General features: G+C 41.2%; 1 protein-coding gene across 1 annotated transcript in view; it reads left to right on the top strand.

Annotated features, from left to right (window-relative positions):
* Positions 1-15,347, top strand: part of SYTL5 (synaptotagmin like 5) — a 64,398-nt gene that overhangs the window by 15,834 nt on the left and 33,217 nt on the right. The window contains exons 2-3 of the mRNA XM_009283041.1: positions 3,647-3,862; positions 14,192-14,307. Coding sequence (XP_009281316.1) covers positions 3,647-3,862; positions 14,192-14,307 — 332 coding nt within the window. The remainder of the gene's footprint in view (positions 1-3,646; positions 3,863-14,191; positions 14,308-15,347) is intronic.

Here is a 15,347-nt window from a genome sequence, read left to right as displayed (position 1 = left end):
AAATAGAATTTATTTTACTATATTATCCACTATAGTGGATACTATAATAATTAGTATCCACTATTCAAGTGGATAGATGTGGTATCTCTTTTAAAATGGCGTGGTCGAGAGTGTTCTAGTAGCAGGGGTTTCTTTTTTGCCTTTAGTTCTCAGTCCAGAAGAAGCAGATAAATTGACTTTCGCTGTTTGAAGGCAGGCTTGTTTAGGAGGTGGATCCAAGGAGGGGGTGGTAAAAGTGGTGATCATCTGCCTTCCCTGTGCACAATGGCAATATTGCAGTGCAGTTGGCAGTTGCTGTAGTGCAGGTCACCCGCCTGCATTTGGAACTGGCTGATTGACAGAAGAAGAAAATGGACATGGACCTGTAACTACGTGTATTTCTGCAGGAGGTAGGTAGATGTAAGATGTAATCGATAAACTGCAAGAACAATTAGCAAAGTACCAAGAAAGCTCGTGAAGCCTGGACAGACTTTTGAAGGCTATGGTATGAGAGAAAGGCTGTTTGGATTGAATGTGGGAGAAGAAGGGTCCAAAGCAGAATGAAGAAATCACTTTTGGATAGAGGCCAGCAGAGGAAAATGCTTGACAGGATTTGTAGTTGCTGCCTGGAGGGATTGGACATGCCCTTTTTCAAAAACTGTCAGAGGTTGAGCATCCACAGGCCAGGTGGCTGCAGAGCAGCTGTTGTTCATGGGATCCCAGTGGGAAGCAAAATGCTAGCCAACCTTTTAGCAAGGCAATGTATCCACAAATAACCTAATTCTGTCAGGCCACCAGCTGTCCCTGGCGGCCTAAGCAATGTTCCTGGCCTCCTTCACTGGGCTGCAACCTATAATGTTTTATTGGTTTTATCTTCCCGAAGTGTTTTCCTTCCTGACACCTTTTACTGATCTTTAGGTGAAGCCAGTAGCCAGGTGTTTTAAATCCCCCTTTAAAGCATATATGTGTATGCAGAGATTGTGATTTCAGTGAGCTGCAGTGCTTCATGATAGAGGGACTCTGGAGGCTCTTGGCAGATGGCAGTGCATGAAAGAGAGCGTAGGGAAGGGTGAAGGAATGGGGACACAGCAACACCCAGGCATGTAAAACTGAAAGAACTTAGCAGCTGCTGAGCTGGGGCCCTGGGGCGGAGGTATTCTTGGGGTAGAGTGGAGTGCAGGAAGGGTTTGAAAGAATGGAGATTAGGTGAGGGGGTGTGGGGGGGGGGGGGGGGGGCGAAGTCAGGAAAGAGCCTGGAGAAAGCAGGGGACCTGTAGGTTGTTTATTGAAAAGGCTGAGATGGATGAGAGGAGCCCTGGGGTTGAGTGGATGGAGCTTCAGCTGAGAAGTGTTGAGAGGATGTAACAATTTTGACCACATACAGGACTACATTAGCAGCTGAGGCCAGTGATTATCCCCTCTATTCAGCAATTGTGAGACCACATCTGGAATACAGTTTCCAGTTTGGGGCTCCCCAGAACAGGAGGGTCATTTACATACTGGAGCATAGAATCATAGAATCATAGAATCATTGAGGTTGGAAAAGACCTCTAAGATCATCGAGTCCAACCGTCAACCCAACACCACCATGCCCACTAAACCATGTCCCTAAGCGCCTCATCTACACGTCTTTTAAATACTTCCAGGGATGGGGACTCCACCACTTCCCTGGGCAGCCTGTTCCAATGTTTCACCACTCTTTCAGTAAAGAAATTTTTCCTTACATCCAATCTAAACCTCCCCTGCCGCAACTTGAGGTCATTTCCTCTCGTCCTATCACTTGTTACTTCGGAGAAAAGACCAACACCCACCTCGCTACAACCTCCTTTCAGGTAGTTGTAGAGAGCGATGAGGTCTCCCCTCAGCCTCCTTTTCTCCAGGCTAAACAACCCCAGTTCCCTCAGCCGCTCCTCATCAGACTTGTTCTCCAGACCCTTCACCAGCGTCGTTGCCCTTCTCTGGACACGCTCTAACACCTCGACGTCCTTCTTGTAGTGAGGGGCCCAAAACTGAACACAGTATTCGAGGTGCGGCCTCACCAGTGCCGAGTACAGGGGCACGATCACTTCCCTCCTCCTGCTGGCCACACAATTTCTGATACAGGCCAGGATGCCATTGGCCTTCTTGGCCGCCTGGGCACACTGCCGGCTCATGTTCAGCCGGCTGTCGACCAACACCCCCAGGTCCTTCTCTGCTGAGCAGCTTTCCAGCCACTCTTCCCCAAGCCTGTAGCACTGCATGGGGTTGTTGTTCAAGTATGTTCAAGCATGTTCAGTGGAGGGCCATCAAGATGATTAGAGGGCTGGAACACATGATGTAGAAGGAGAGGTGGAGGGAACGGGGTTTGCTTAGCCTTCAGAAGAGAAGGCAAAGGCGAGACATGATTGTGTCTTCAAGTCCTTAGTATGACGGTATAGAAAAAATGGAGCCAGACTCCTTTCAGAGGTACACAGTGAAAGGAGAAGGGGCAATGGGAACAAGCTGGAATGCGGGAGATTCTGGTTAGATATTAGGAAGGCTTTTTGTTTGTTTGTTTGTTTTTTAAAAAACAAACATAAAGTTAGTCAGATTCTGGAACAGGTGCCCAGAGACATTGTAGACTCTTTACTTGGAGTTACTCTGTTATTCAGTCAGACAAAGGCTTGATTAACCCAATCTGGTTGGCCCTGCTTTGGCTGTGAGTTTAGACTAGGTGACCTCCAATATTCCCTTCCAACCTAGATGGTTCTGTGGGTTGGGGTGGGAGGGGTAAGAGCTAGAGGCTGTGGCGTGAGAGGGAAAGCTCTGGAGTTGAGGTCAGGAAGCAAGGTAGAAGGAGCTATTAGTGAGAGGTTTGGGTTATGATGGGGTCCTGCTTGAGTCCCTGGTTTTGGAAGACAGGCATAGAAAACTGACTCTCCTGTCATCCTTCCTGACTCTTTCTCTTCAAATTCCTTTTTTTGCTGTTGGAAATACAGTATTTACATCTCACTTATGGTTATTTTCTCATTAAGGACCCAACTCATGCACCATTGAAATTGCAGCCTTCAAAATTAGGTCTTAAATGCAAATATTTTTATCCTGCAGAGTCAGTGGAAGAACTGGTAATCTGCAAGTCGCGTTATTTAAACTGACATTCTCTTTTTTTTTTTTTTAATTGTGGCATCACAGCATAACACCACTATCTACTTAGATGTTTTGGTTTGGGATTTTTTTAGGCTTTGAATAGCCGGTGCAGAATTGCATATGCATTCCTAGCTAACTCTACACTGGCATAGTATTAAATGCACACTAATTACAGGAAAGATGTTCTTCTTTTCCTTCTGTGGATGCACAGGATAGTCCCAGTTTTGAGCTGCTGTCAACCTGGGGTCAGCATGACTTGAATTATTGATGAGGGACAAGCAAAGATGGTTTACCAATTGTCCAGAACTGCTCAGCTGTCTGCAGTTACTTATACTGATCTACCACAGGATTTTCCTCTTGACTGCATGTCTGAGAGGTGGAGGATAGATTTATTCTTCTTTGTTGTATGTGTGTCAAAAAATACAGCAAATGTAAAAAAACAGTTGTGTTGTACTTATTTGCGTCTTGTAGTTTTTAGCACTAAATCTTAATCTGTTAAAAAGTTCTTACAGGTCATTGAGTTGTATCTCCAAATTAAAAGATTTTATTTTCTTACTTCTAGGAAATTGAAAAATGAGCTTCTGGAAGTGAGAAGGAAAGGTGGAAACCGTCATTGTCAACAGGACAACAGCAGGGTCTGTGTTCGCTGTCAGAAAAGCCTGGGCTTAATCTTTGACAGAGGAGACCTGTGCCAAACCTGCAAACTTCGAGTTTGCAATAAGTGTCGTGTCGTGGGAACTGATGGGCAGTGGAAGTGCTCAGTGTGTGCCAAGATTGCGTAAGTTGTGCAGCTTTCATAAATAGGTTTAGCGATTACCACTGTGTAAGTAATTTTGTGCTGGTGTTACTGTTTTACGTCCCCTTAGCACAAAAGCATATGCACAGCAAGCACACAAGGAGAGAGGCTTATCTGGTAGTTTTATTTGCTGCACTGTTTTGCAGTATCTTTTTTTCCAGTTCCAAGCCAGTTTCAACTAGCTTGCTTTCTAAAGAAAGCTGCAAGCATCACGGATACTAAGCTGTTGGTGGGAAGTACTCTGAAAATGACAGTCAGTTACAAGCCAGTGACAGTCTATTCACATTATGAAGACATAAATGTAAGAATCAAGTAATTCAAAATTAACAAAACAGAATTAAGAACAAGTGAGGTCTGTATGTTCTGACTGATGCGGTAGGTGGACTTGTAAGGAAAGAGATGTAAAAATTGTGAGTCCAAGCTCTTCAATCATGTTTCTATCCTTGCTTTTATAGTAACTGAACATCTCTGCATGAAGAGAGAGGGCTGTATTTATAATGTCTCTATTAGTGAGCGTTCTAAAGTAAATTGTGCTATGGTGGGAGGTAAAACAAAAGGGGATATCGCATTTCTCACAGTTGGAATATTGAGCATGGGGAATGGAGGAGGAGGGTAGCAGATCACAGTGCTGAAAAGCAGAGAATCAGTATTCTAACGCAGGATATCAAGTGAATAAACAAAAAGAGATGTTATATGTTCAAAGACACTTAATTGGTGTATACTTGGAAGAATAATTCACTTGATTGGTATGGTAATATGGGATTTTGTAGCTTGACTCAGTAAGATAACCATGAAGGAAAGGAGAAATGTATTGGGCAACAAAACTCAGTTATGTGTCCTGATGTAAGAACTGGATGGTATAAGAAAAAGACATGATAAAATAATCATGTTAAAGGGGGAAAGAATCAGAGTAATTTCAGAGGGATTTTCTTTTTTTTTTTTTACAGACCGTCAAACTAATGAGATCAGGAAGATAAGGCTTTTTGTAAATTGTATCAGAGAGTGAACCAAATTGCTAGTTACGTCAGACTTTGGCTACCTAGACAGTTAGTGAAAAATTAATACAGCAGGACATGGAGTTTAGCATTTGTGTCTTCTAACTTCAGCTTTAGAAGGTTAACATCTGTTAACATCTGCCTTAACCTTCTCTGCAGCCAGTGGGGCACATCCAGAGGACAGTGTCTCACCTCTTAAGATGAAACATTTTCAAGTGCTTGATTTTGTGAAATTATTTTAAATTGGTAGGGGCCTGGCTGAGCTCCTTGTAGTTTGCTTCAGCTAGTTCCTGAGATGATCTCAGTGCTGTGCCTTTCAGAAATGATGGGGTGCAGGTGAGATGACAGAGTGGAGAACGGCAAACATAATACTATCTTTAAAAATGAAGAAAGGAAGAACAAGGGATTTGTTGACCCTGTCAAGTTACCTTTACTTCCTCTAAAAATACTGAAACAAACGCTGCTGTGCTGTTTGAAAGCCGAGAGAAGATGACAGGACAATGAGTAAGAGCTGGCTCAGGAACAAATAATGTCAAAATCAATTTAATCTCCTCCTTTGATAGGGTGACAGACCTCGTGAATAGAGGAGGATCTGCTGATGTCTTATAACTTGACTTAAGTGAACCTTTTGATACTTTCTCCCGTGCCATTCTAATAAGTTGATAAACAAGGGAAGCTGTGCCCTGGAATATATTCTGTCAGTGTGATTGCAGACCTGCCTGGAAAATTATAAAGTTCAGTTCTCAGAGTAGTTATGGATATTTCACTGTCCAAAAAAACCCCAAAAAGCCAACAAAAAAACCAGTGGTATAGAGCAGAATATTTCCTGGCTTTTTACTGTTAAGTATTTTAGTTAAGGACTTCAACGCGACAGAGGAGTTTGCCAGTTACAGCTGCAGGTGACATAAAACTGAGAGGCGCTGCAGGCATGCTGAAGGACAGGATTAGGATTCATAGTGATGCTTATAATTTAGAGAAGTGGTTTGAAGGAAGAGCAAGTGGTGGCTCCCTACGGGCATGTGGAAGTACTACATTTGGGCAAAAATGCAGCTGCAGAAACATAGAATGAGGATAAAAACAGCTTATGCAGCTGTTCATTAGGAAAGGATCTGGGTATTGTACTGAATAAAAAGCTGAACTTGAGTCAACAGTATTTTCCACTGTAGAAAAGTCCAGCATCACACAGGGATGTACAAGCAGAATTATGGCCTGTAAAATACATGGCGCAGTCCTGGTTTATGTAGAGTACTCTGCCCAGTTTTGTGTAGTGCACTTCATGTTGGCCAGCTGGAGAAAGTTCAGCAGAAAATAATGATCACAAGCCTAGCATACAGTACATCTAGAGCAATGGAAGGAGTCGGAGATGTTTGGCCTAGGCAAAAGAAAACTGAAAATAACTAAGTTTTAAATCTACAAAAGGCAGCTGCATTGAGGAGCATACAGGCCTGTTCTACGTACTCACTTTGGATAAGAAAAGTAATGTGATACTTAAATTGCAGTGAAAGGATTTAGGTTAGGTGATACGAATACAGATATAACTTGGAGAGGTTGCAGAATCTTGTTTGAAAAACAGGTTGGATAAACCTCTCTCAGGAATGATGACATCAGTAAAGACGGTCCTGTTTTGGGGCTGAAAGATGGATGAGGTAATTTCTGAAAACATATGCCGCCCCTATTTCTTGTGATTGTGCTGCAGTTCTGTACGCCAATCAGGGGTCCTAGCAGTCATCTTCAAAAAGAGTTCCAGTTGAAGCCTGCCTCTAAGTTATTGCAAAGCGTGGTGTAATTTGTTTGCAAAGTGCTAAACTTTGCAAGTGCTAAAGTTTTGTTCGCATTGGGTATCTTTTATTAAATTGAAATCTCTCTCTGTCCTTTCTTTTTGTTCATATGCAGTGTTTTTGCAAGACTATAGTGACAGTTAATGATCTGTAAAACGCCTTTTACACTGCTAGAAGTACACAGAGAGATTATCTTCTGTGTGGGCAGTATGGAGATAAAAGTTTGAGATAGGTATTTCAGTTAAATCATTGTGCGTAATTTAAATTCTTTCAGTTCTGCTTTCCTCTGTCTCACTTAAGTGAGAAATGCAGGGGAAATTACAATTTTTAGGATTTTTAATTACATTTGAAGGAGGAGCTGGTTAAATTAATGCAAATAGGGCCTTCGGCAAAATTAAAAGGCAGATGGCGAGGAAAAGAAAATGGGAATCCAGTGTTAAGAGACAGTTATGCTGTATGAGTAGCAAACAAAAGGCAGGAGGAGGGGAAAAAACTTTTAGCTCTGTAGCATTGATCTGCATACAGTGTTTGTGTCTGTCAAATTGGATTGTTTCACCATGCTGGTGGCTTTGCAGAAAGTGTTAGGAAATTTTTTTTTGCCCCTGTCCTTTTCTTTTAGCAACCTTGATGAATGAGACTAGGTTAATGTCGATACCTGTATAGACTCTAGCACCTGCTGTGCTGTTCCACTAGCAGAGCCAGGTGTTATATTGTTGTTAGAATGTATATATATGTTGTCATACATATTGTGAGACCTTTAAAAGGCAGGGAGAAGGATTTGTGGCCTTTGTGAACTCTTTCCAGTTTTGGTGCTATACTAGTTCTTGGCTGTTCTGCCAAAATTGTCCTCAAGAACGTCTGTTAAGTGCTGCTTAAGGTGATGGTGATAGTAGTAACCCGTACAAGTCCTGTTGTATAGTCATCAGTTATACCTGCAGGAATACGTTCAGAAGCAAGTTTTTCAGAACTGTTGGGAAGCCTACTGCATTACATTTGGTGTCAGTGAAGGAGGTCTGATACTGGGTGTTGAGTGCGTTCATTCAAAGACAGGTTGACAAGTACTACAGAAATTACTGCAGAAATCCCTTGAATTACACAGATAATCCAAAATGGTTGCTGAAACAAAGAACGTCTTATGGCAATAAAAGAAAATGTAGGTAATATCAGCCAGCTTCTGCCCGTTGCTTCATTTAATACATTTTGACCTTTCCTTCCTTCTGAGCACCTTCAGTCCTGCCTATCCACTCATAGCACAGGAGTTTGGGATACCTGTAGTATGGCAAAAAGACATTCTGTCACATAGCCTGGGATAAAATGTTATTGTTGCTTTAACATTTATGGTGGGTTTATGTCCAGCTACCAAAAAAATAAAAAAAAAGATGGTGGGAAACTGCAAGTATGCTGACTTTGACTTGAGGATCAGGTAATTTCAAGATGCTCCTTTTTTAAGGATATGGTAAAACACAGTATTATTTTCTGAACAAATTAAAAAAAATTACATAGTAGCATGATGGTAGCTGTAGGGGTATGATACTAGTTTGTTTAATAATACAATATAAATGTTCACCTGTCAACCAGAACATCTTCATCTGGCAACAAGTGAATCTTGCTTCTCTCCTCCAAAATAATCTTTAAAGCATTTCATCTGCCATTTCTGCGAAGTCTGACTTGCGTGAAAACCAGCTTATGGTGATGGGGAAGCGCATTACAACACATTAATTACATTCTAAAACACTTTCAAAAAGAGATTTAGTGAATTTGAGGAAAGACATTTGAATGTGAATAGTGAGAGATGTTCATCAGTATTTTTAAGCATAACTGAGGTTTATATATAAATTGTCTTACAATTAACAGTTACTGAAAAAGGATATTCCCCTTGAATGTCAATAAAGAGAAAATTACTGTTTTTTTCCCCCCATGGGAGTTATTACCAGCTAGAATATAAAGTTGCGAGATAAAGCATTTAAAGCAAGAAGGGTTAGAGCTAAGTCTTCTTCCAAATTCTTAGTTCTGCAGTTGCTGAGGGCAGAGAACAAGACAGTCTTTATTTATGTGATTGTGTGTTTGATGGTCACGTTGTAGTATTTAATGAGGTAAATCGAGCCTGTATGTAGCTACTCCCTTGATGAAAGAGGGAGCTTTCGGCTCCATTCCCTGCATACAAGGAACTGAGGTCATCAGGAGCTTTCAAACCTAGGTGCTAAAAGAGAAGCATTCCATTAAGGTCACTTTTTCCTGCATCATCTTAAAATGTGGTGAGTTTGTGTTTTAAATTTGGCATCTAAAATGATCAATAGGTTGAGGGAAACCAAGTTCTTCAAGCAGTCTGCTGACAAACTGATTTTGCATCTTGATGCTGTCTGTATTTCTCATTAAGAATGTGTCTAGATAGCTGCGAACAATGCCTTTTATTTTGATTGAGTTCTTCAGTGAGATGAAATGCCTAGGTGGTCCAAGTTATTATAGCAGAACAGAGCAGCAATGGGAAATTTGAAATAATTATGTTGTCTTAAAGTGTCATGAAAATTTATCAGTATCTTAGTAACATCTATTCCCATTAGAAGCCTAAAAATAGAGGCATTTCAAATGTTTTAGTATGCAAATGCTTCTCAGATTTCTTATAATTTCTTTTCATTTTAGTAACTTCTAAGCAAGTTTGCCTTCTTTTAATAGGGTCAAAAATTTCTATTTAATAGCCTCACAGCATATTAAAAATTCCTCTGGAATTAATTTATTTCCTAGAAAATACTCTGTGGAATTGAATACATACAGAGATGAGTGTGTATGTTTTGGTGTGTTCATGTATAGGCTGCATTTTATCCAGCCTTTGGTCTTGCCATTTTTTTTCCAAATTTTACTCCCTGTGAGGAAGTAAAATACTTGAGGAACAGGAGAGGAAAAGGAAGCCAGACTAAATTTCTCTCCTTTACTGTGTATGTGGGTTAAGCTGGATGATCAAATGGATAGTCAAACTGTTTTACCAATGCGGGTTTTTTTTCCAAAAGAAATGATTAAAAGTGACAATTGGGACTTTCTATCTTAAATGGAATTTTTATAATTGGTCATTTAACCATGAAGCGTCTTGCAAAAATGAGTAGAAAATAACAAGCTTGAGTTTTTGGCAGGGATAGGTCGCAGGTTATGTTCCATTTTTAAACTGAGCAGTGCATTAGTGAAGTGTATCTGTTTAGTAGGAGATCATAGAGGGAGAAGCAGCATGGAACCGTAATGTACTCCCTCTCACATGATGATGTGAGTAGGTGGATCAGCAATTAATGTATAAGGACTTTAGCTGATACCTAAAGTATTTGGTACTAAACCTACCTACTTGAATGTGATTTTCTTTAATTTTTTCCTAGCCATTTCGAGTATAGGAAAAAGCAATCATGCAAATAACACTGTTTTCTTTCTTTCTAAAGCTACTGACTTCAGCATCTGTTGTACACCTTGGACGGCCAGTCTAAACACTGTTTTGGCAGAACACATACATATTTTTTACTTTGTATGCTACATGCTAACTGAGAAAGGAAAGTAAAGAAATTGCATGCACATACCATGATTTACAGTCAGTACAGACCTTGGACCCATTTTAAAAAACAACAAAAACCAAACCTGCAAGCACTGATTTGATGTACTGTTGCGTAAACGCCCTCTTTTCTTTTCCCACTGAAACAATTATCTATGTGGAAAGGGCTCATTTAAGTCATGTATCAGAAATAGAAGAAAGATGTGCTATCTCAGTAGGAAAGATAGTCTCCCTTTGTCATGATTATAAGGCATGAAAATAACATTATTATAAGGCTGTTTAGGTCTTGCTCTTCAATTTTTGATTTAGAATGTCAAATGCAATTATGAAATGCAAACTTCAGTTCAGAGACTTAGGGAATCGTTTAATCTGAATTCATTTCTATTTATGTGTAGAACAAAAACTGTTTTAATAGGTACTCCTGACATGTATGAATGATTAAGATAACACGTACACTAGTCTTTCTGTGAATTGTTCAGTATACATGAAAAATACATCCAATATTAGTGCACTAGAAATTCAAAGCTGCAAAGCTTAGGTTTTTTTCCCTTTATTTCGTTAGAATGTGATATTTTTGTAGAGGTCATCTGTTGGGTAAGGACATTTTCACAAAAGGGGACTGCCAGCTGAAGTCAGGACCCAAGACTGAGTAGCACTGATGATAATAACGACAAAGGTCTGAAGGGAAAGTTGAGGCCTCTAGACTTGTTCCATGCGATGCTCGCAATGGCTGGCTATTGACGGCTGTTTTTTCCCCTTCGCTGTGGATAACAGGACTGGCTAGAGAGGTGAAGCACTTGACTAAAACAAGGCAACACTCCCTTTATTTGCTGTGTTTAGTGCCTCAGTTGAGGGGGTTGTCTGTGTTCTACCTCAGACCTGGTGAAGTCAAAGCAGAATGGGTGTGGGTGTCAAAGTAGCCCTGCCAAGAAGTTGACACCTCAGTTGAAAATGTGGATCTTATTACTGCTTAATAAGATCAGCCAGATGAGGAAGATGGGCAATTCAGTTTACCAACCTTAGCTGAACTGGCACACGGTTCAGTTCCATTGGTGTAGCAGCTGTCACACCCCCTTGCCTGCTCAGGCCTGCAAAAGGGATCGTTAACACCCTCCTCTTTCCTTGGGGGTCCAGTTTGTGTTTGCCAGAGCCTGCAGCAATGGCCTCGAAATTCCTTGGCTAAGCAAGAGGGGACCAGCTGTGTAATTAGGGGCTATTTAATGGTGGCAGGTTACACCCTGCAGAGAGAGATTACTAAGAGAAGTAGATTGCTTATTTATCCTTTGCCAGAAGATACAGGGATCAACTGTTGTTGCACAAATAGATTAACCTATCTCTTCCCTGAACAGCTTTACACGGCTTCGAGGAAGATGAGTATGGGGTCAGTAGTTACTATTACAAGTGGATGGCAAGAGGAAGAGAACGTCCTTCTCCACAGTACTCCTGCCTCACTCCCCGGCCTGGTGCCAGCCCTTCCACTCTTGCAGGCTGCTTCGCTCCCAGAGTGAGGAGTAGGAGAGGTTGTTGGGATGGCAGGGGATGAGTGGGGACAGAGAGGGAGACTGATAGTGAGCTCTAAGGGTGCGGGTGACCTGAACCACAGTGGAGTGGAGGAGGGGAGGAAGGTCCTCTCCCAGGGATGGATGCTGGGGGAGGACCTCCTCTCTCCACCAACAGCACCCCCACTGATCCTTCCTTGGACAGCCCAGCAGCCCTCCATCCTCTTCCTTCCTGGCCTCCTCCCACAGCCGCCCCAACTGTCCTTCCCTTGGCTGCAGCTCCTTCGATCTCTCCAGCCCTCATGACCCTTCTTGAGCCCTTGGTCCTGCTGCTGCAAGGTTGAATCTTCACATTGGATTTTAAGACTAATATATGGTAAAACAAACAGACACACCGGTCTCAGCCACCGTTCCGCCCAGGCTGAGGTCCCCTGCGCGTTTGTGACACAGGAGGCACCAGAGAGGTTTTCTTTCCCTCATCACTGTTCCCATCTGGCCAGAAAATGTAGGAGATGGCTTTCCAGGGACCCTGTGGCAGAGGGGCTGCCCTTCCATGAACCACAGCAGCCCAGGCGGGTGGCATAGTTCAAGATTGGGTGTGGAAATAATTACAAGTTTTTGCTTGTAAAAGCCTGTAGCTTTGTGTGGGGCAGCTTCCCACACTGCTTGAAACCCTGGGCATAGGTCACACCTTCTTCAGATTGTCCTGAGCTTGGAGAAGGGTGAAAGCGCTTGTCTGGATAAGGGGGTGGGGAGTGCCCTGCCTGACCTTGATCAAGTTAAGCATTGCTGGTAAGATATTGCAGATGAATAAAATCTCTATCCAAGGGCAAAACGGTACTTGGGAGTTTTATGGTCAAACCTGGGAGTAACTGAGGAAAAAAAATGAATGAACCATGTAGTTCATACTGCAATGTAATATGTCATTTATATTGCAATGGAATATGGTGGTGTAGTCAAAGGTCTGAAAGGTTTATGGTTTGATATAAAGCATTAAACTTGCTGTAAACCTTGGTATAAAAATAACTGCACAGAGAAGTGCGTCCTGTAAATGAATTGTGAAAATACACATGCAGAGAAAAACTATTTTTCATACTAGCCAGACCGTGCATAGTTTCTAATGCAATGAATCCTTTCCAGTGTTTGTGTCTAACAAAAGTAATTTAAAAATTCTGAGTGGAAACGTAGAGATTTTATTTAATGCCTTGCGTAATGACTGACTGATTGTGATAATGAATTATAGGGGGTTTTGTCACTAGGAGTCTGCAACAACAAGATAAGGCAATAATCTATTTCTATGCTTGTGGGCACATTTTGGATTTTGATTTTTTTAATTTTTTTTAATGACTCATGCAAAGGTGCATGATTCATTAATAGGTTAGGAAGAACTGATGATGTTAGGGTCTTTTTACCAATGGCAGGATCCTATTCTGTAATTTTTAGTATTTTTCCCAAGTAAGACTCTCCATTCAGGCATGACTCAAAAGTAATTTAATAGTGAAGATACTGATCAGTGCTCTAAATCCATCTGTAGTAATTTTCATGCCCAAGAGACTAGATGATTTCTTTTCTGGTATAGGTTTGAAAATAAGTTTTCTTATTGAGCATAAAGTAAGCAGGAACATGTCTGGAGCTAAATCAGTTTTTAATGTTGGTTTGTTTTGGGTTTTTTTAGTTTGTTTATTTGCATTTTATTTGAGTATTCATGATTAGTAGCTTTTTGCCATCAACTGTATGTAGTGAGGCAGTAGAAATGGTGATGCTTTACTGTAATGAAACTAATTCAGGAAAAGGCTAACAATCAGCATAAAAATATACCTGTGGAAAACAGCAATGCCAGTACAGGATTTTTTTGTTGCTAATATAGGTAAGAGAATTTGAAACCTGAAAAAGCAGCATTATCCAGAACAGTAGCAAAGAGAAAAGTTCATTGCTCTGAACCTCCGACACATAGCTAATTCAGAACAGCACTGTCACGTGAAGAAACTACATATAGTGGCAGCATATGAAACTTAGAGATGAAATATAGATATAGGCTTCCAGCAACCTGTATATAACCAGGTTGGGTCCGTGAACTGCTGACTTGGCTGGCAGGAGCTTTGGTGGGGGGGTGTTGTTGTTTCTACATCTCTTGTCATTTTGGAGATACTGAAAACTGTGAGGTTGAGTTGTTCACTAGCCAAACTATCTCCCTCACTAGGGAGATAGTATGTTACGTTTTCTACGGAAATCTGGTAAAAGTGGTTGAAACACTTTTTTGCCAAGTAAATTTCCATGTACTGAAAGTTACTTTTCATTCACAAAGCAAGATGATGATATTTTTCTGCTACATGTCCTACTATCCCAAGCTTTGCGATCAATCTTTTTACTCTTTATTTTGAACTGTGCAAATGTTGTCCAGAGTTTGTGAGCATGACGGTTGAATGATGACCTAAGGGTTTCAGCAGTAGCTTTGGTTGGCCAAGTTTGTTAATGTGCATGTGTCTCTGGCTTTTTTCGTTTTCCCCATATAGACAGCTACGGATAGTGACAGGAGAATGGTTTTTTGAAGAGAGAGCAAAGCGCTTCAAACAATCAAATCTTCTTGGAACCGATGTTGTCAGACAGTCTATCCTACACAAATTCCCAGGTACGGACCACAAGAGAGAGATTTGCTGGTGCTTAATACATTCAAACCTTGTTTCCAGAGTGTTTGACTTGTATTGTATTTTATTCTTCACTGTTGAAGGTGTAAATATAATCAGTATTTTAATCTTAATTTCGTATTTGGGTATTACTATGCAGTGATTTGTGAATGATTAATATATAGGAAAGGTAAGGTATAGATGAATGAAGGAGTATCTCTGTGGAGAGAGCGAGCTGCTTGAAATCTTGCTGTCCAAACAGGTGGACAATTTTGTTCAGCTGCAAAGCCAGCAGCAGAGGCTCTAAAAGTTCATTCTCAGTTCCTGCCCGGAAGTTTGGCTGTATGCAGAGATCTCAACCTGGCCATTTTTTTACTTTGGCTCTCTTATTTGTGATGGTGGTGTGTAAAAAGTATTCCATTCTTCTTTTTCAACTCTGAGTAAGAAAGATGAATGTTAACTCCTGTGCTGTATGCTGGAGCATGGGCTACATCCAGACTACTTGATACTTCTCAGTTCTCACTTGACTTTCTTTTTGCCCAGATATCTCCAATAAATTGCATCTGTACTTTTAGGTACAGTAAACAGCCTGGCCGTCTTGACCAAGCACAGCAAGTGTACCATGTCTGTGAGCTGCTGTGGTACCTTGCATAGTACCACAGGACCACTGGTTTAAGAAACAGGAGTTTTTCCTGAATGCTGATGCTTCTGTCTTCACTTACCTACTTCACTCTGCACATAGAAGCTGTTATTTAGGTAGTCTGTTTTCAGATGTAGCATTTATCATTTTCATAGAATCATAGAATCATTAAGGTTGGAAAAGACCTCTAAGATCATTGAGTCCAACCATCGACCCAACACCACCACCCACTAAACCATGTCCCTAAGCGCCCCATCTACACGTCTTTTAAATACTTCCAGGGATGGGGACTCAACCACTTCCCCAGGCAGCCTGTTCCAATGTTTAACCACTCTTTCAGTAAAGAAATTTTTCCTAATATCCAATCTAAACCTCCCCTGGCACAACTTGAGGCCATTTCCTCTC

Source organism: Aptenodytes forsteri, unplaced genomic scaffold, assembly GCF_000699145.1.
Source record: "Aptenodytes forsteri isolate BGI_AS27 unplaced genomic scaffold, ASM69914v1 Scaffold2, whole genome shotgun sequence".
In the NCBI taxonomy this organism is placed as follows: domain Eukaryota; kingdom Metazoa; phylum Chordata; class Aves; order Sphenisciformes; family Spheniscidae; genus Aptenodytes; species Aptenodytes forsteri.
The sequence above is the reverse complement of the archived record's forward strand: the minus strand, read 5'-3'. Positions and strand labels throughout refer to the sequence as shown.